The sequence below is a fragment of the Babylonia areolata genome, chromosome 12 (genome assembly GCF_041734735.1).
Source record: "Babylonia areolata isolate BAREFJ2019XMU chromosome 12, ASM4173473v1, whole genome shotgun sequence".
In the NCBI taxonomy this organism is placed as follows: Eukaryota; Metazoa; Mollusca; class Gastropoda; order Neogastropoda; family Buccinidae; genus Babylonia; species Babylonia areolata.
The window spans coordinates 8,218,441-8,238,440 of NC_134887.1; the positions used below are offsets into that span (position 1 = coordinate 8,218,441).

The 20,000-nt window shown below is 44.9% G+C and overlaps 1 protein-coding gene across 3 annotated transcripts in view; it reads right to left on the bottom strand.

Annotated features, from left to right (window-relative positions):
* LOC143288032 (TNF receptor-associated factor 4-like) overlaps window positions 1-20,000 on the bottom strand; it is a 102,341-nt gene that overhangs the window by 72,000 nt on the left and 10,341 nt on the right. Inside the window, exon 1 of one of the 3 annotated variants that reach the window (XM_076596294.1) lies at window positions 8,341-8,593. The exons of 1 other annotated variant lie outside the window; for it this stretch is intronic. Coding sequence is in view for 1 of the 2 variants with exons in the window: in XM_076596289.1 (XP_076452404.1) it covers window positions 8,186-8,199 (14 nt within the window). In the remaining variant the exon portion in view is untranslated. Of the gene's footprint in view, window positions 1-8,185; window positions 8,209-8,340; window positions 8,594-20,000 lie in introns of those variants that run through there. One more of the 3 variants, XM_076596289.1, reaches the window with a different exon arrangement.

Sequence of the window (20,000 nt, forward strand, 5' to 3'; positions counted from 1 at the left end):
TGGAAAATGGGAAATTTTAGTATACCCCCTACCCCCTGTTCCCTTCCTCTCGCTCCCCTCCCTCCACTTTATGAGAAGACGCGACGATGAGGATGAAAATATTTGACTGAAGCTAGGTTAATTCATTCTGATTAATTCTATGGTCTCAGTTTTAAGGCGGTGTCAAAGCGTGAAGACTGGTCCAAAATGCAACATCACAGCTGGTGTGGAAAAAAAAAGAAAGAAAGAAAGAAGAAGAAGAAGAAAAAAAGAACACACGCTGGTCAGGCTTTGAGAGCTACACAAGGTTTGTGTAAAACATTTACATATTCTCTGGTTATGAGACATAACGTCAAGAAGAAAAGCCGGCGGTATTCTATTCTAAAACCTTTTAACACACTGTAAAATTCTTTTTTCTTTTCTTGTTTGAACACGTTTTGTTTTAAAACTGACGGATGAGGTAGGTGCATACAAAAACCTTTAAACAATTTTTTTCATGAAATAAAATAAAAAACATAATCCAGTACAGCAGCTGGACTGATCTTTGATTTTAATACAGACAAATAAAAGATATGCTGGTGCACAGTTGTACAAAAATAATGTTACTGATAGGGTGTCAGAAATGGAATTATCTTATTTACTTTGGTTTGTAGTTATTTCGTCATAAGTGTTGCAGTTCATGTTTTGACGTCAAATTATGACGACGTATTAGGGAGGGTTTGTGTGTGTGTGTGTGTGTGTGTGTTTTGGGGAAAGGGGGGGGGGTGCGGAGGGGGGGGGGGGGGGGCGGAGGGGGGCCGGTGTTTTTCCCGAGGCCTTTGTGTATTTTGAGGTGTGGACGTATTAGATTTTTTTTTAACCCCAAAAAACAATTCTTATTTTGTTTATTTCATTAAAATAATCATCGCTAATCTTCGAGTGAGCGAGACTTTAGTTTGAATGTGTTGTTCATCATTCTGATCGTCAGCTGTTCAATATTTGAGACATATTCGGTAGAATTCTAGCATACGCGAATATCATTATTGATAATAACTCCAGCAGATGCATACAGCTTTAGCCAATCAGTGCTTTTTTTCTTCTTTTTTAATTAAAATTTTAAAATTTTAATTAAAAAAAAATTTTAAGCACATACAAAACAAACATGCATAAAAGGTTAAGAAACTCGTCTAAAAGAAATATCTTCTCATGTATTCCACTCAAAAAACGGGAAAAATCATCAATGTTCGAACTTATTTCTGATTTTCGCCCGCCATTTAGAATCGCTCGGGTTTGATCTATTCATTCCGAAGTTGTGCTGTTTCAACCCTAAAATTTTAAAGAAGAAAGAGCTGTTGTGTTCGGTTGTTGTTTTTTTGTTGTTGTTGTTTGTTTGTTTTTGTTGGTTTTTTTTTTTTTTTTTTTATTTTTTTGTAATGCATCTTTCACTTTATGCATGAAGTCCCACCCAAAACCTCACCAATTTCAAAGAAACTATAAACGACAAAGATCGCTTTGCAGAATACAAAGCAGACGACATCCTAACTAAATTTAGCAAGACCTGAACTATAATAATAGAAATAAAAAATAATCTTTAAAAAAAATGGGAATGCTTTGGGAACACTTCCGCTTGATAATGCAGGCGTGAAGAGGGACAAGGATCTGCAATTATCTGCATGTGATTCCAGCTTGTTCCGATCTGAAAACACACACACTGCTTCCCTAGGCCAGCCAGCAGCGACGTGACAAAAGATGGAACTGGTGCGTGTGTGTGTGTGTGTGCGTGTGCGCGCGCGCACCCGCACCTGTGTACATATATGTGTGCATGAGTGTGTGCGTGAGAGGCAGAAAGAGAAGGAGAGTGCGTGTGTGTGTGTGTGTGTGTGTGTGTGTGCGCGCGCGATCGTGTTCCCATCACAGGTGGATATAGGGTGACTCACACGAGGTAATTAAGCGACAACCGTCCAAATCCCGCTGATCAGCTTAGCTGACGGGACATGGGCGTCAGAGCTTACAGGAGGATGTGTGTGTGTGTGTGTGTGTGTGTGTGTGTGTGTGTGTGTGTGCGCGCGCGCGCGCGCGCGCGCCTGTGTGTCTATGTGTGTGTGTGTGTGTGTGTGTGGTGGGGGGCGAGTTGAGGGGGTCGGAAAACCCTGTGGGATTAAACCCTACTGGGCCTTGTGGGCAACTCTTGCTTCTCCCTTCACACCTCGCTGGGCACCGTTTACCCATGCAGCTAACGGTCTGCCAACATGCTCGGGTAAACCTCCACCCCCTGCCCCCCACAGCCCCCAGGGAGGGTACACAACAGGCATGGGAAGCGTTATGGAAATGGACGTAACGATTGTAACGTGGTATGTCGGTGGCGTCAACGCGACTGGGTGGGGGTTGTTTTTTGTTTAGATGTTGTTTTGCTGTTGTTGTTTTTTTGTTGTTGTTGTTTTTCACACACAGACACGACTGTTGGATGTCTGGTTTGGCTCAGGATGGAGGGAGGATTGGATGTGGGTGGGTGGGGCAAGCCGCAGTGTGTGGCAGCCATGACAAGGTTAACAAAACACAGCAAAACAAAGCAGCGAATTCAGAACAAACAAAATCAAATGAAATACATGTGTGAGTGTGTGTGTGTGTGTGTGTGTGTGTGTGTGTGCGCGCGCGCGCGCGCGTGTGTGTGTGCGTGCGTTCTTCTTCCCCTCCCCCTCCCCCACCCGAAATACAACATGAAAAGAACATTAAAATTTCATTGTTGCACAAGTAAGCACAGTACCGCTGGTTCGCAGACTGTGTAAACATACTTACTGACCCCTGCCACACACACACACACACACACACACACACACACACACACACACCAAATCAAAACAAAAAGATACTAAGACCATGAGTGGACATCTTTAAAGAAAGATTTTTTTTTTTTTTAAACAAAGAAAAAAAGGTGGAAAGTTCGACATCAAAACACCTCCATTCCCCAACCCTTTCCGAAAGAGGCCATACTGTGATGTCTTTGCCGGTGAGTTGTATGTGATGGCACTCCGAAATTTATCAAGTTCCGCACAAGGAACTGTTCCGTCTATTAGCCGCTAACGACATCTCTTCCGCCCTTTTTGATGGCCACGTTTCATGTAGTTTCCTTCTCGTTAACCTCTGATGTCTGAATCGGTGTACACACAACTTGTTATTGCTTTATGGCGGAAGAAGGAAAACTTCAAAGCCGGAAGATGGGGGAAAACATGATAGGGTAAACCCGTAGGGGGTAAAAGGGGAGGGGGAGGAGAGAAGATGGAGAGAGAGGCTGGCGTGGGTGGCAGATGGAGGGTTGGAGGAAGAGAGGAGGAGGTAGAAAGAGAAAGGAGACAGAAAAAAAGAGGGGGGGGGGGGAAGGGAGGGGGCGAAGTCCTTTTTCCTTCTGAAGGGGTGTGCACAAAATAATAGCTGAGATCTTAACAAATATAATTTTGCATCTTCTGGTGGAAGAAAACCCAAAGAATGAAAGGAGAGAGAGAGAGAGAGAGAGAGAGAGAGAGAGAGAGAGAGAGAGAGAGAGAGACAGACAGACAGACAGACAGACAGAGAGAGATAGGAAAAGTATGCGACTCGAGAGGAAAAGGGAGGTGGAGGTGTGAGTTAAGACCGGCAGAGAGACAGAGACGGACAGGCAGAGAAAGTCAGACAGACAGGTAGACAGAGAAAAAGAGAGGGAAGGACTGGCGGAGAAAAGACGGAGAGAAACAGAGGTGGACACACAGACATGAACAGAGAGATGGGCAGAAAACGGGTGGATGGAGAGAAAGACAGAGACGGACAGACAAACAGACACAGAGAGTTGGCCGGACAGACAACAAGACACCCGGAAACCACACACTTGAGACAGAGCTAATGAACGAGAACTTCAGCAGCACCCACCCGCGACCTTCACGAGTGCACGGCAGGCAAAGAGGCCAACCAACAAGCTTCTGATGGCTGAGTAAGTACCCGCTGCCTCTCCCACTCACTCAACCACTCACTCACTCACTCCCACGCTGTCAATAAAGTTCCCAGCTGGTACCCATTTTACTACTGCCCCCCACCCCCTTACCTTCCCCCTTCACCCAGTGCCACGGTGAGTGGATCTCTCTCAGCTTAATTCCCTTCATCCTGCCTTTGGAAGCCCTGGGGAGCCCTGCTGGGGTCCTTTAAGTCATGTTCTAGACTTTCAGCCAACTGACTGACTCCTGGAGTGCGGTGTGGTCTTGTACTTGTCATGTGCCTGCTGTAGCCCGGTACCACAGATGTGGAGGGGGTAAGGAAAAGCGACTTGTTCCAAAGAATTGAGTTTAACGATTTTTTGAGCGTTCGCTATTAAAAGGTCAAGTTGTTTTGTTTTATTTAGTTTCTCTTGTTTAAGTCCGTAGAGCTGTTCTGTTTTTGGAGGGAAAGGAAATTGTTCTTGAATGCCTGGGTCGGTAGCGTTGTAGAGGGACGGAACAGCTTTTTTTTTTTTTCTTTCTTTTTTTTTCTTCTTTAAACACCAACAAAGGGAGACAGAAACGTGTGCGGTGTTAGTGAACGTAAGTTCCGGTTGCCTGGCGTCTGCGAAAACCTCAAGTGTCACGAGGCACTGTTTTTCAATGTCGATCCGTGGACACAAGGTGATATTCGACACTCCCCCACCACTCCCACTCCCATCCCTGCACTCAAGCAACACCCGATTAATCTGGGTGATAATCGGCTGTGCGTCTTGTAAGAGAAGCAGAAAGAAATAAAAGTTAAAAACAATCTTTAAAAAAAATAATTATGGAAGGAAGGGAAATGAAAGAAGACAAGAGAGTAAGGAAGCAAAGAAGGATATGAAAACAAAGGGAGACAGATAAAATGGAAAAAAAGGGGGGGGGGGAGACATATAGTACCAGTACATAAAAAACAAACAAAACACACACACGCACAGAGAGAAAGAACCAAAACATGAATCCCCCTAAAAAAAAAAATAAAAAAGTAAAAAAGAACATGTTTTTTGTGGTTTTTTTTGTACCAAACATCTCCGCGTTATTCATTAACATTCATTGTCAGATTAAGTTTAGAGGACAAAGTGCCTTTTAAAGCCATCAGGGCTTTCCACTGGGCTCGGCATAGGAAGGTGGGGCCCAGCCCTCTCCTTTCGCCGCTTTTACATTCCACAACCAAAGTCAGGTACCCATTCACACCTGAGATGGAGAGAGGAAAATCGGAGTAAAGTGCCTTTCCCAAGAACGCTACACCAAGCCGGAACCGGAACCTCGAACCCATGATCACTGATGAACACAGGGTCAGTGCAGTCTGCAACGATGCTTCTACATTCATGGTACAGCTTGGGGGGGGGGGGGGGGACAAAAACAAAACGAAGGCAACGACTGACAAGACAGAGAACTTTAATGAAGACGTACAGAGGGCTGAGAGGTGAGACAACTATCCTCCCCTCCCCTCCATTGCTGTCCTGATATCTCCATTGCTGGCCTAACATACCCTGTCCTGATATCTCCATTGCTGGCCTAACATACCCTGTCCTGATATCTCCATTGCTGGCCTAACATACCCTGTCCTGATATCTCAATTGCTGACCTAACATACCCTGTCCTGATATCTCCATTGCTGGCCTAACATACCCTGTCCTGATATCTCCATTGCTGTCCTGACATATACAGCGGGTTTAAAAAGAAGTGACTTGAGCCGGCAGTGCTGTGCTGGGCGACACCGGGTAGAGCTTCAGATGCTGGCTTGGCTTGTTTGTTCTGGGACCATCAGGGGTGTGTGGGGAGGGTTAAAATTTCACGTCCGTGATGTTGGTTAATTGATTCAGCTTGTACGGCTTCGTTAGCTGTCCAAAGTCAGTGTGTGTGTGTGTGTGTGTGTGTGTGTGTGTGCGTGTGTGTGTGTGTGTGTGTGTGTGTGTGTGTGTGTGTGTGTCTGTGTGTCTGTGTGTCTTTTCTTTTTTCTTTCTTTCTTTTTGCGCTAATTATGTTCTCTCGGAGCTGGAGACGGATGAGAGTGAAGGAGGAGGAGGAGATGGTGAGTGGGGTGGGATTGGGTGGAAGGGGGTGGGGGGAGAGAGGGGTACCGTGTGGCGAGAAGAGGGGAGGAAACGGACAGTGAGAAACAGAATAGCTTGCATGTTGTTGTTGTACGAGTCTCTTCACACATGTCGATGGTCTCAAGACTTTCACACGATAAATAAAGAGGTTACAATTCACTCTTTTTCACATATAGTCATAACACAAATGATCAAGATCCTTAAAACAGGTAAAAGGAAACAGAAGGGGAGCCCATATGCACTCCACATTGCTCTCAAAATTCTACCTTACCAAAGGCAATGCGGCGAACGCATAAATACAGACAACAACACACACAAAAAAGACAATCATTTTCACTGGTAACATACTGGATATGTTATGCACAGATTTCTGCCTCAACAACCTCAACTGTAAACATACAAAACACATGTCAACAAAGGAAGAATAACAGCCTTTTGTAGTTGTTGTTGTTGTTGTTGCTGACACAAAAAAGATTTTAATATATATGTCTTAATCTGCTAAATACAGTAATGCTCCCCATCACTTCCACTGCTTGTCCTGTCCTTTCGCCACTGTAACTGACAACAAAACCACTAAAAAATTAATTTTTTTTAAAATAATGATTAACAAACAAAATAAGATAAAACAGATAACAGCAAATAAAAACGTATTCGGCGATTATGAGAAACGGCGTGCGACTGGCAGATTTGTCCAGCCTCACCCCCCCCCCCCCCCCCAAAGGTAACTTTGACACGAGATCGAACAGTGTTGTTTTGCATTCCCATACAGGTATTGCCATGATTTTTTTTCCCCCTTTCTTTTAGTCAACGTGTTCGAGCTGGGTGAATTACAATGCTGTCGGCCATTTTCCAGATTATGTTATCGGGAGAAGGGTTCTCCCCCCCCCCCCCCCCCCCCCCTCCGCGTTTCCACAGACGAGCAAGCCGATTAATTGTTTCGCAACGTGAGGCCGGATGAAAGTCAACCTGTCAACGTGGCAGTGAGCCTTTCACTCACTGAAGCAAGCTCAGCCGATGACGGATCAATACCCCTCCGCCCCCCACCCCGCCCCGCATCACCCACCCAACCTCTCTGCCTCCATGGCTGATCAGATTGCCGAAAATTTCACTTCTTTACTTCATCATGTTGCCTGTGTATCAATATGCCTCACACACACCCACACACACACACACACACACACCAAAGAGAGAGAAAAACAACAACGTGGGTATAAAAACCAAGATGACATCAGCCGTATTATGCCAGCCTTGCTTAAAGCTTCTGGAGAGAAATCCAATCGACGATGAGATTAACTTTTTTTTCCTTCTCTCTCTCTCTCTCTCTCTCTCTCTCCCCGTTGTGCTGCATGACTGTAACTTGTATTCCGACACTTACAACGCACTCAGCCCCCACTGTGGGCGTCAGACATGACATCAGCGATCTACCCTGGACGGCTTTGTCAAGCACTTTCTGATCTGCTTAGCACGGGAACTGCACAGTCAGTTGGCTGGTCAGTACAAAGGCCAGTAAGTGCTAGTTCCGCTCTTGCCCGTGGTAGGTAATCTTGTGTTTGCCGGGGATAAGTACTCTTGTGGTCAGGAGGACCTCTGTCGATTGGGTCCTTGAGCACACCTTTGGACAGCCCGTAAATTGTCCCTCGGCTTTTACTACAGAGCACGATCAGCAGTAATTCAGCCCAGTGCATTTCTCTGTGTGCGTATGTGTGTGTGTGCGCGCGCAGAAATACACACACACACACACACACACACACACACACACACACACACACACACACAAAGTGACTTGCAGAAATTTAGTGATAAGCAACGAAAATGTTATTGTTATTCACAAAAATTCTTTTCAATCAGTAATGGAATTATTGTCACAAAGTCATTCTTATACGCAAAAAAAAAACAAAACAATATATTTTTTTTAAATGCGACGGACTTAGTGGAAGAAGAAGAAGGAAAAGAAGAAAAAGAAGAAGATGATGATGATGATGATGAAAGCCGAGAAGAAGAGAAAAAAGACGACGACGATGATGATGATGATGGTGACTATAACCCAACATACAGAACAAAATTTTTTCCAACAGTTTAGACAAAGAACATCCAAAAAATTTACCACCAAAAGACAACAACAACAAAATAAAGAAAAAAGCTCAATAAAACGCATGAAGAAGAAGAAGAAAAAAAAGAGCAACATACCCCATCGTTCGCATAAGCTACACAAACACAGCCACACACACACTCGGTATCCCACAAAGATGACGTTCGGCAATGATCATGAAACGGTAACAGCCGTGGCCATTCCCAGCACCATCCACCCCACACTGCATGCAGGCACCCTTCCTCTTTCTTACCTTCCCTTCCAGGATCCACCTCTCTCCTCCCCTCCTTCCTTCCTGCAACGCCGGTTTCGCGCTACTTTTCGGGTCAACAGTTTTTCTTCTCAGGGTCAGCCCATTTTATGCCAATTTCCAGCTGGAAGCGTGGTTTTGTCGTTAAAATAATTCTGAGCTGCTGTGGGAACGGGGAGTCGAGTTTCCTCATATGCCCGAGATTCTGCTTTCTTTGCTTTTCTTTCTGCAAGCTTAGCCCCCCTACTATCTTGTGTTCTTCCCTTTGACGTAAGATTTACACCCCGCTCGCTCACGTCTTGACAGACAGCGAATATTTCGGACAGATGTTTGAGGGAGGAAAGCTGTTGTAACGGCAAGTACCCGGGGGATGGGAGGTGGGGGGTGGGGGGCAGGACGTGTACGGTTCGGCTATACCGCACTGACAGTTTATGATAATTACATTGACATTCCTGGTCGGGCAAAGAAGACACGGAGAAGAAGAGGGCGCGGAGGGGACGGGGGGGGGGGGGGGGGGGGGGTTAGGAGGAGGTGGAGTTGTATGAGGGGTGGGCGGGAGAGGGTGGTGAGAGAGTTGAGATGTCACGAGATATGAGGAAGTTTCCTGGTGCATGAGACGAAAGCAGGAAGGAAAGACTGCAGAGACTTTTTTTTTTTTTTTTACTTTAGGGATAAATGTGGGGGGTGAAGCGGATGGTAACGGGGGTTCCAAGGGGATGGAGTGTAGAGGGTGGGTGTGATGGAATGGGGTAGTGGGGGTGCCGAGATACGCAGAAACGTGGAGGATGAGGGTGGACGTGGCGGTGAGTGGGGGTGGGTGGAAGGGCAATAAAAACAGATGGAAGATGCAGGGAAAGATCAAGACAACGAGTTCACTGGATCACAGTCTCCCTTCGTCCGTTCCCATAGGCTCACTTCCGGACATAATGATAAGAATAATGAATGACTGATATCTTCAGTTTCAAACACGACGTAATTATACACGAATAATCTAAAAACACGTACATTCAACACACACACACACACACACACACACACACACACAAAGAACGTGTCAGAAAAACAGAACAGAGAGGAGTAGGGGGAGGTGGGCAGAGGGAACTGTCTCCTCCCCCCCCCCCCCCCCTCGAAAAAAGGAAGGAGGTAAACACCTTTTGTGACGAACACAAAAAGTCCATCTGGCGAAATTTGAATGACGTGTGCAAACAGTGTCACTCGATGAGACTGATCAAGTATCTGATACTCTGGTATCATTTCACGTTCTTATCGTATCATCTGAGCAGGAGTGAGATAGAGGGTGAGTGAGAGACAGTGTGTGTGTGTGTGTGTGTGTGTGTGTGTGTGTGTGTGTGTGTGAGAGAGAGAGAGAGAGAGAGAACAAGAAGAAGAAAGAGGGTGAGAGAGTGAGTGAGGCAGGCAGACATACATACATACAGAGATCACAAGTTGACATACAGAGAACGTCACACACACACACACACACACACACACACACACACACACACACGTGCGCGCACACACACTCTCTCTCACATACACACAGAGACACAGACAGAGAGAGAAACACACACACACACACACACACACACACACACACACACACACACACATGCGCACGCGCGCACACACTCTCTCACATACACACAGACACAGACACAGAGAGAGAGAGAGAGAGAGAGAGAGAGAGAGAGAGAGAGAGAGAGAGAGAGAGAAACACACAGGCAAAGTGTAATTCTCTGTCTCCTAAATTCAGCATCAACTATATACGCACTTATCTAAGTTACTGGTATGATATTGTAAAGCTTCGACAAGACCTCTGCAGACGGTCTATAAATAGCAAACAACACTTTACATGCCCACTTCAGGCAGCCTCCTGGTACTATCGATCTGTTTGTGCGGGTACTATTCTCCTCTCCAGCACAGTCATCGATACGCAGAACGCACGGACGGTCGCTGTCGAGAATTGGTTACTGGTATTATTACAGGTAATCAGTCTGACAGGACCTCGCGCTGTATCCCGCTGGTGAAGGTGAAGTAACGTGAGTGCAGCGTGGCTCGGTGGTCGCATGACAATAAAGTTAAGTTCGAGAACTTGCATTACATTTTTGTTGTTGTTGGTGGTGGTGGTTACTTTTTAGTTTTTTTGTTTGTTTGTTAGTTTGCTTGTTGTTTTTTTCAATAATCCCGTCCAGTTTTCGCGGCCCGACTCACTCCACTACACCTTGAATTACTGGTTGGAAACTGTATTATAATATTCTTGTGTCAAACAGATTTTGCCCAAGCTGACGCTAGCAAAAAGAAAATAACAATGAATTAATAAATAACATCAACAAAAAATAATCATAACATTAACAATATAAGAAATATTACAATGAATAAATAAATAAATAATTAAAACTACATCCGTTAAGGTATCCTTGCCACAAATGCTCGCAGCCGCGGTGTCTTCAGATTCTCAGAAAAAAACACGTCATTTACAATTCTGACGTCACGCAATCTGATCCAGGCCACACACGATGCCAATGCATCGAGTGATTATTTCTGTACGTGAGAAAGAGAGAGAGAGAGAACCATCAAAGTGAAGAAACCACTGTAGCGGGAACAGAAAATATACCCGCGTAGAGAACGACAGGTCCTACAGTCGTGCCCCCGTTAAGAAAAAAAACTATTTCCATCCTCTACCCCCGATCCACCCCTATACCCGCTAACCTCCCTTCCCTATCTCGCCGCCGCTTCCTGCTACAGCTTCATAACCGAGAGGGAGTCCGGATATTACTTCCTCCCCCCCCCCCCCCCCCCCCCCCTCACAATCCCGTGTGCAGCTTGCGCTTCTGAGGAGCGTCAACAATGGATGTTTCCTAAGTCGAACTCCTAACAAAATCCATTTATAATGGCGCCTTTTCGAGTCAAATTCCGCAGAAAATCCACTCTGGTGCGTGTTTTCAGTGCATCATCAAGAGAATAAAACAGAACAGTGAACAGTCTGAATTTCACGCAGTCAAAAACACAATACCACACAACAGTCTACATTTTCAGTAAGTTGGGTTAAAAGTCACATTGCCTTTAACGGACATCGGGGCAGTGACTTCATATCTACTTTGTCTAAGGTTCTGCATAGGAAGGCGGGGCCCAATCCTGTCCTTTCGCCGTTTTATCCTTCCCGAACCGGTCAGGTACCCGTGGGTGGAGTGAGGCAAATCGGAGTAAAGTGCCTTCCTTTCCCAAGGACACAAAACCATCTCGAAACGGGTCTTCGAACTCTTATCAATGAACACTAGATCAGACGTCCAATGTCTAATCAGCACCTCCTGCATACAATCCAGCACAATAAAATGTCGAATACGCTCCATGATAGTCAGCGCCAATGACGCAGGTACATCTTTGTCGTCACCCTCAACTTTTGTCGTCACCGTCAACCTGAACCTCAACCTTCATAAGCTATGAGAATTATCAGACACCCACGTAAATAAGCAAGGCCCTAATACATCTAGGGTAGTTTGCAGCCGTAATGATTGATGTTGCAAGCGTTATTTCTTAAGGAAAAAAAATAAGCACAGAACAAAGTAATAAATGGATCTCAAGCTTAATGAAAAACAAAAATACAAGTTTATTGCGCTCTCTCTCTCTCTCTCTCTGCCCAAGTCCCTCGAAGTCTGTCAACTCTGGCATTACAAAACAAAACGCATTCCCCGCAACAAGCCTCCCTCGCGCAAATCAATAGTTGACCCGGGGTCTAAGTTCACGTGCAACACAGAACAGTGCTGCCCAAAATAGAAAGAACGCGCTCACGAGCCCACTGTGGTGCTTTCTCTGGTGTCCCTGTGATGGCCGAGAGAGTGGGGGTGTGACTTGGGCAAGACTCTCCACTGACTATCATCCAATTTTTCCTCAGATAATCGGGACATTAGTTGCCTTCTCTGCTGTTCTGACGGTCATAGTCGGACACGACTGGCTATCATGTATACATAATTATCTACATAATAAAATTATAACAGCAATCGTTTCTAATCGGAAAAGAGCACGCTCGATTCATGTCGTGCCGTCTAAAACAGCCAGTATTCGTTAATGCTAAAGACTATTATTTAAGACACAATGGAAAGCTATTTGTTTAACACATTTCTTTATTTCAAAATGTTTAGGTCGAACTTTGCCACTCAGGTTATCTAACATGGATATTAACACTCCTATAATTAGTTCTTGGTTCTCCTCTTCGTGTATTAATCAAGGAAACCTCTTCTCTGCATCTCTTTGTCTGTCTTCCTGATTCTGTATGTGTGTGTGTGTGTGTGTGTGTGTGTGTGTGTGTGTGTGTGTGTGTGTGCGTGCGTGCGTGCGTGCGTGCGTGCGTGTGTGTGTGTGTGTGTGTGTGTGTGTGTGTGTGCGTGTGTGTGTGTGAAGCGTGTGAATTGTATAAAAATCCTGTATCATTCATTCATCATTAACCTTGAATTACATCGGCTGATATCCGATTCAGTCTTAGCCGTTGATATATATACCATGGATATTGCAATCTTTATATATTCACAATCTCGTAAGTCAGATTTCAGAAAATGAACGAAAACAACGGCAGACGAACGCTCATAAAAACCACCAAAGTCACCACGAAAACGTGCTTTGAACTTTATTGCTAACTTAAACCTAATTCCTACCTGCGTACAAAATTACCTCTGTACACACAGACGAAGAAGTAAACGTGGAAGTGGGCTGCCATGAATAATTGACGACGCTGGCAACAACGTGTGAGATCGGACAACCGTGTGTGAGACGGAAGATTGTTCGGTCATAAAGTCGACAGGAAAGAGCAGACAGTGTGTGTGCTAAGACTTTGGATCAACTTCACGCCGACGACTGTTGTGAGACTTAGGCGAGGGTTTAGACTCCCACTGCCGTGCTTTTCAGATGTCTGCTGGCCGACTTTGTCTCAGACTTTGTGTCGGAAAACGTCGATAATATCACAGGGGAAGATTTCGACAAAAGCACAAACCGATGATTTGTATATTGCCCGAAAAAAGTTATATAAGTTGGTGGAAAGTTGTGTTGATTTAATTGGTGTCCCTAAAGAAATGGGTAGGGGTAGAACGAAACTGCACCCATCGCAATACTTTGAACTATTCTTCAATGATGATCAAGAACAGCAGTACCATCATATCCCATGTCTGCAGGTTGCTTCGTGAACTGGTCCACACTTCGAAGCCATTTACAGACACAATCTACATGAAGAATATCGTGATCACGGTTAAGATAATGACACGAGATACACCTTTACATATCGCTTTACAACGGGCAAAGTCACCCGAGACAGTACAATGGAAATGCCACACGTTTTAGATGCCCGATCGCCTGGAAGAGAAGAGCTTCTCAAACACCCTTTGTGTGTCGATCATCTGTGCTCCCTGATGACGCGAGTGTTTAAAATATCCTGAGTGTCAGCACCCTATAATCTTTATCACAACCGCTGGTTGTATCAGTAAGACAAGATAATTTTCGGGAACACAAGGTTCACGCAGACAAAGTGTCGACCAAACAGACACCAGGGGGTCTATCGCTATCGGGTTTCCCGTGGCCAGCTCAAACGGCTCTGCTCTGAACTATCGACCATTACCAAAACAACCCTATCCAGCTTTTATCTCCACGGACTGCTGGAACGGTAAGAACGTGGATCGAATTTAAAAGGCTTGAGGACGTGTTGGAACTAGAATTTCATGGAAGTCGTAACAACTAAATCCACTTCGACTACATTCCCACAACTTTGAAAGAGGAAAAAAGAAAAATAACAGAGAAAGAAAATAAAGGTACAAACTCTGAACAAAGAAAAAACAATGGTGCCGCAGCTTTAAGATCGAATTAATGGCGAGCACTGGTATCTAAGGCTGGGTTTATTATAATCAGTTAATTAAAATGTATTGCGAACAGCTTTAAAATCACGCTGCTTTGTTGAGAAATGTCATAACTAATTTGCTTTGTTTCTACACCACATTTGGGTTTCATATGGACTTGTAAACTCTCTCTCTCTCTCTCTCTCTCTCTCTGTATATACACATATACACAAATAAGCGCTTGAGAATATCAGGCACATTGTCATAAACAACACTGCCACACAGACAGGCTACTACTGATATTGTAATGAATCTAAACTATAATGAATCTAAACTAAACGCACAAATAGAAAGAAAAAAGTCAGCAATGTCTCACTTTGCTCTGTTTCGGTTATCAAAATTTAATACACATGGAAGGCAAACCGATCAAACTCCCGATTCTATTAACTAAGCTGAGTGTCTGTCAAACGTCTCCGGTTACTGAACGGATGACTTACCGGCCCAATGCACATGAAATCCAAGCCAAAGAGCTGGTTGGCTTTGTTTGGAAGGTGATACCGACAATGTGACAGCAGGCAGCTTCAATGCTCCAGCAAAGACCTTGACCGATCTGCTGCCCTGCAAACCTATACCAGTAATCACCTGGGGCTTTACTTGCCTCGTTTGAAGGTTGGCAAGAGAAGATCAATCACCAGTGGGAAGCATCTGGACAAAGCCTTGGCTCGAACCCAGGACACATTTCGATCAGCACTTAATATCGTTATGCTCACGATCACTCCTGCATACCGACCCACCCAATGCCTTAGTATGTGCGGTTTATTATAAGTGCTCACCGGGGCGCACACGTTCTTTCAATTGTCCTCCCTCCAGTCTGTCACCAAGAATTTGGAGGATTCCGCGATCGTGCCCGCGCACAAACAAAACGTGCGGTGACATTTCGAAAAAAGGAAGGAAAACGGGACAGAATAATCGCCGAGTTGACATGAGGAAGACTGCGGCATTAAACTGGGCGCTGAAACACGTGCGTGTTTATTCTCAGATAGGGAAGGAGGAAGAGTATCTTGGAGTGTCGGTCAATTCATACAGCCTGCAGAGAAGAACCCCGCCCCCTTACGCTTACCTCTATCAATTTCGGGATTCAGATACTTTGGATAGAAAATACATTATCTCCTTACACGGTAAACGATCAAGAATCAACCCCATTAACTAAGGTGGGTGTCCGTCGAATGTCTCCAATGACTTACTGATGCAACCTCGACGGTTGGATATCAAAAAATAAATAATAAGAAAGAAAGAAAAAAAGGCATGTTCTTTGATTATCCATTACACTCAGTAATGGAGGAGTTGTCTTGTCTTGTATTGTCTTGTCAGTGAGTGTTCATCGGTCAATGGAAACTTCAAGTGACTTCACTGGAGAACGTTGTTTGTTGTTGTTGTTTTTGTTGTTGTTGTTCTTGTCTTTGTTTTTGTCGATTTTTGAACACACAATGTGAGGTCCACTGACTATATCCGGTGACACTGTGTCATTGCCCGTGCTGTTTACAAGGAAGAGAGAGAAGAGGAGTGGAAAAAACAACTACAAAAAACAAACAGGAAGAGAAAAAATATGAATAATCAGTCTGAAAGAAAAAAAGTAAAAAGATTATCCCCCACGCCCCCTCCTCTCCTCATAGCCAAACGTGACCATATTTTCAACACTGCATGAATGAGGAAACAGAAAGCAACGACTACCCCTCTCATAAACGACGGGACTTCCATGAAGACTGACGAACAACGGGTAACGAGAGGAGATACGAATCCTCTCCACAATATCTATGGTCTGTTCTGGCAGGTCGAACATGTCACAATATTCAGTCCTAGACGATCTACATACTGGGTATTTGTATATACGTACATTACGACAGGACTTAATGTAAGACTTTCTTGTTGCCCAGTCAAATTCGCTGTATTTGAAGCGTGACATCTTCAAATAAAGTACTGTTTAAACCAAGACGATCCACCAACGAACAAAGCAGCCCTGTACCATCGTTCACGCCACTGTTCAGGAACCAAAGCAGGAAGGCAGTCCACGGAAACAGCAAGTATGTATTCATTTACATACCCACACAATGCAGTGTCTGTGAAGTTTCGGAACGCTTGCTGAGCAAGAAATTCGCCTCATACCTGTTGCCTGCTAATAAAGTTCTCAAGTTACCCTAATAAAAAGTTACCATGATAAAAAGTTACCCTGATAAAACCGGCGCCTATCCATTTTCAATCCATTGCAGACCAAATCATCTCAAAACATCAGATATGTTTTTACACACACACACACACACACACACACACACACACACACACACACACACACGCACGCATGCACACACACACACACACGGCACACACCCACGCCACCAATGACCATGATCTAAATGTTTTCCCCAATCAATTCCATTTTAAAAATTTCCAATGAACAGATCCTACTGCCGCAATTTTTTTTTTTAAAGAAAAGAACTATTTCATACACAATCAGTTGTATATCTGATTCTATAAAAACGAATTTCACCGCGACCAAAAACCGTACTTTTTTGGTTATATGCTGTGACTAATCGATTACTCAAACAAAAGATACAGTCCAGTCTGCCAAATATATTCAATCGTACATCTGGTACAGTTAACCCTGTTCTTTTTTCTTACCTCGTGCTGCTGAAGTTCATACACAGTGTCGCGAGTATATTATGTATAAGATGTCAGTAATGTATATTCAATAGTCCACAGCTGCTCCCCTGGAAAAGCGGTAAAATTCTGTCAATAAAGCCACGGCACATGGCGGAACTGCGGATATATGTGTCAGTGAGTGCATGCGTGTGGGCGTGTTTGTATGTATACGTCTGTGTATGTATGAATGTATGTAAGCATGTATGTATGTATGTATGTGTGTGTGTGCGCGCGCGCGCCAGCGCGACTGTTAAGAGCGTTATGGAGTAACAGTGATTTTTTCCCCTTAATTACACCGGCTTCCCCAATACCTTCTGCTGGTTTCGCGAGTTCTGTCCTTTCAGTAGACTATTTCTATTGTCACTGACCTCCCAAAACACATCAATCCTACTCTCTTCACCAACCTCTCCACCCCAAATACCCCCCTCTCCCACTACAACCACATCCTCATACACACCACCACCCCCCACCCCCTCCTCGCTCCTCCCCCACCCACCACCTGATGGTGTGAACGCATTCAAAGGGGACGCAATCGCCCTGGTGACTCAAAACAGGGCCGACCACCTGGGAGAGACCTAGGTCGACGTCCCCAATCACTGGTCAGATCAGCAGATCTGAACACCACGCCCCGGTGATATAACCCCAGCGTCCACCCCTGAGGCCAAAGGACGTCCACGAGATGGGGACTTCCTGTGTGGTGTCCGTCGCCCATTGACTGAGCTGTCACCGCCCAGGTAACCAGCCGCCCTCACGCAGGTAGCTGAGAACAATCATCACAGATACCTGTTAGTGGGAGGTGAGTCCGAGAGTTAAATGAAAAGGGACGGAGGGAGGGAGAAACACCTTGTTGGCAAAAGCCACCGGCTTTTCTCAGGTAAGGCGTGTCGTTATCTCTCGGTCCCTCCGCTGTCTGAACCTTTTCAGTCAGGTGTAAAAATAACCTTGCCTGCTTCCCCTGGGCACGGGGAAAGGAGGATGTCACTTGGCGCCAATGGCTTTTGAGTTTTGAGAGCTGTGTAAGACAAGGCAGGACCACTCAGCTCTAGTGGGCGGGGACCGGACATAGACTGACCACGTAAGAATTTCGTTCATGTTGGCGTAATTGTGGATGGAAATTGAATCCCTCTTTAACTCAGGTACTGAACGCGTGGGAACGAAATGACGGAAACGTTTATCACTGAGAGAATAATGTCGGTCAGTTTCGCTGAGATCAGCTGTTGAGATCAAGTCAATGCTGAGTCAGTTCTCGGTGCCTAACAGGGCAGGTAAACTGAGCTAGGTAGCCTTTCACAAGTGGGTAGCCTAGGTGGTCCACGCTGATCGATATCTAGCTGGACAGGTAAATTGAGAAATATAGATACCTGGCCTTTTAAAAAGATTCAGTTTTAAAGTAGCTGTACCGTTTCTCGATGATCATCTAAAAAGGTGTAATCTCATCAAAACAGGAGGTTCAAAAGAAATCTGATCAACGAATTCAGACAGATACGTTAAAAACGATTTCCTAGAGTCTTCGGCCATTTTGAAATATAACGGTCAGTGGGAGTGGGAGGGGGGGGGGGGGACAGGGGTCGAGGATTCTGGTGGAAAACGGGCCTATCAAAGATCTGGAACAGTCAAGTCAACGATTTCATTCCAGGTTGGTTCTCTGATGTCAGCAGTTTCCACCCTTGACTGAACGAGTCATTGAAGCGAACTGCAGAACACAATGGATGGATGGATCGAACATTCGGGAATAATCTATACATATGGAATGTCTGTTGTATGTGTACACACACACACACACACACACACACACACACACACACACACACACACCGAAGAACACGGTGACTCCGCTACAAGCAGATCTAGGTATTCAGGTTTCCGAACAAGATCATGCTTGCAATATGCCGGCATTCTTTGTTGTGGGATCTGACAGTTTATGCTTCCTGAAAAGGCTATACGGGAGGTATGGCCCGTGTGTGTGTGTGTGTGTGTGTGTGTGTGTGTGTGTGTGTGTGTTAATGTGCGCGCGTGCATGTGTACGTGTGTGTGCGCGCGTACATATTTGTGTCAGAGTGTGTGTGAGTATGTATGTGTGTGCATGCATACGTGCATGAGTGTTTGTGTGTGTGTGTGTGTGTGTGTGTGTGTGTGTGTGTTAATGTGTGCGCGTGCATGTACACGTGTGTGTGCGTGCATACATGTGTGTAAGAGTGTGTGTGTGTGTGTGTGTGTGTGTGTGTGTGTGTGTGTGTGTGTGTGTGTGTGTGTGCATGCATGAATGAGTGAGTGTGTGTGTGCGTGTGTGTGTGTGTGTGTGTGTGTGCGTGCATGCATACGTGCATGAGTGTGTGTCCGTGTGCGTGCATGTGTGTATGTGTTTTCGTGTGCGTGCATGTATATGTGCGTAAATGAGCCTGTTTACATGCATGAGTGTGTGTGAGATCAATCAACAGCTGACAATCCAGATAATTTATCAGCACCAGTGATCAGTGACGTTCCACTGTGCCTCAAGTTTATGACTGCTATGCCTGAGTGCCTGCACGTTTGCTTACCAATATGACTGCCTGACTGCGTCGTTTGTCAGATCAAAACTCTCTCTCTCTCTCTCTCTCTCTCTCTCTCTCTCTCTCTCTCTCAGTGAAGAGAATCTTGTGACTTACCATTTTACCCCAACTCAATAAAACATCTGAGTTGGGACACTCTCTCTCTCTCTCTCTGTGTGTGTGTGTGTGTGTGTGTGTGTGTGTGTGTGTGTGTGTGTGTGTGTGTGTGTGTGTGTGTCTTAATGATTTAATTTGTCCACTATGTAAAGAAAACAAAGAAGACGAGGTACATTTTGTTTTTCGTCGTCCCGCTCTTCGTAGAATTAGAGAAAAATATATACCACCTAAGTACTATCGACAACCATGTCTATTCAAACTGAGTTTATCATTGTCATTCACGAGACATGCTGATATATGGAAGCTGGCACTGTTTTTACACCAGGCGTTTAAATTTAGGGATATCGTAAAAACTTAAGATGCTGTACTTCACTGCAGCGTTTATGTAATATGTGTACTCATATATGGCTGGTTAGATATTTTCATTTTGTTTGATATTATTCATGTTGTTCACTTCCCCCTTCATAAGGGGCCTAGGCCTATTAATGAATAAATAATCTGAATC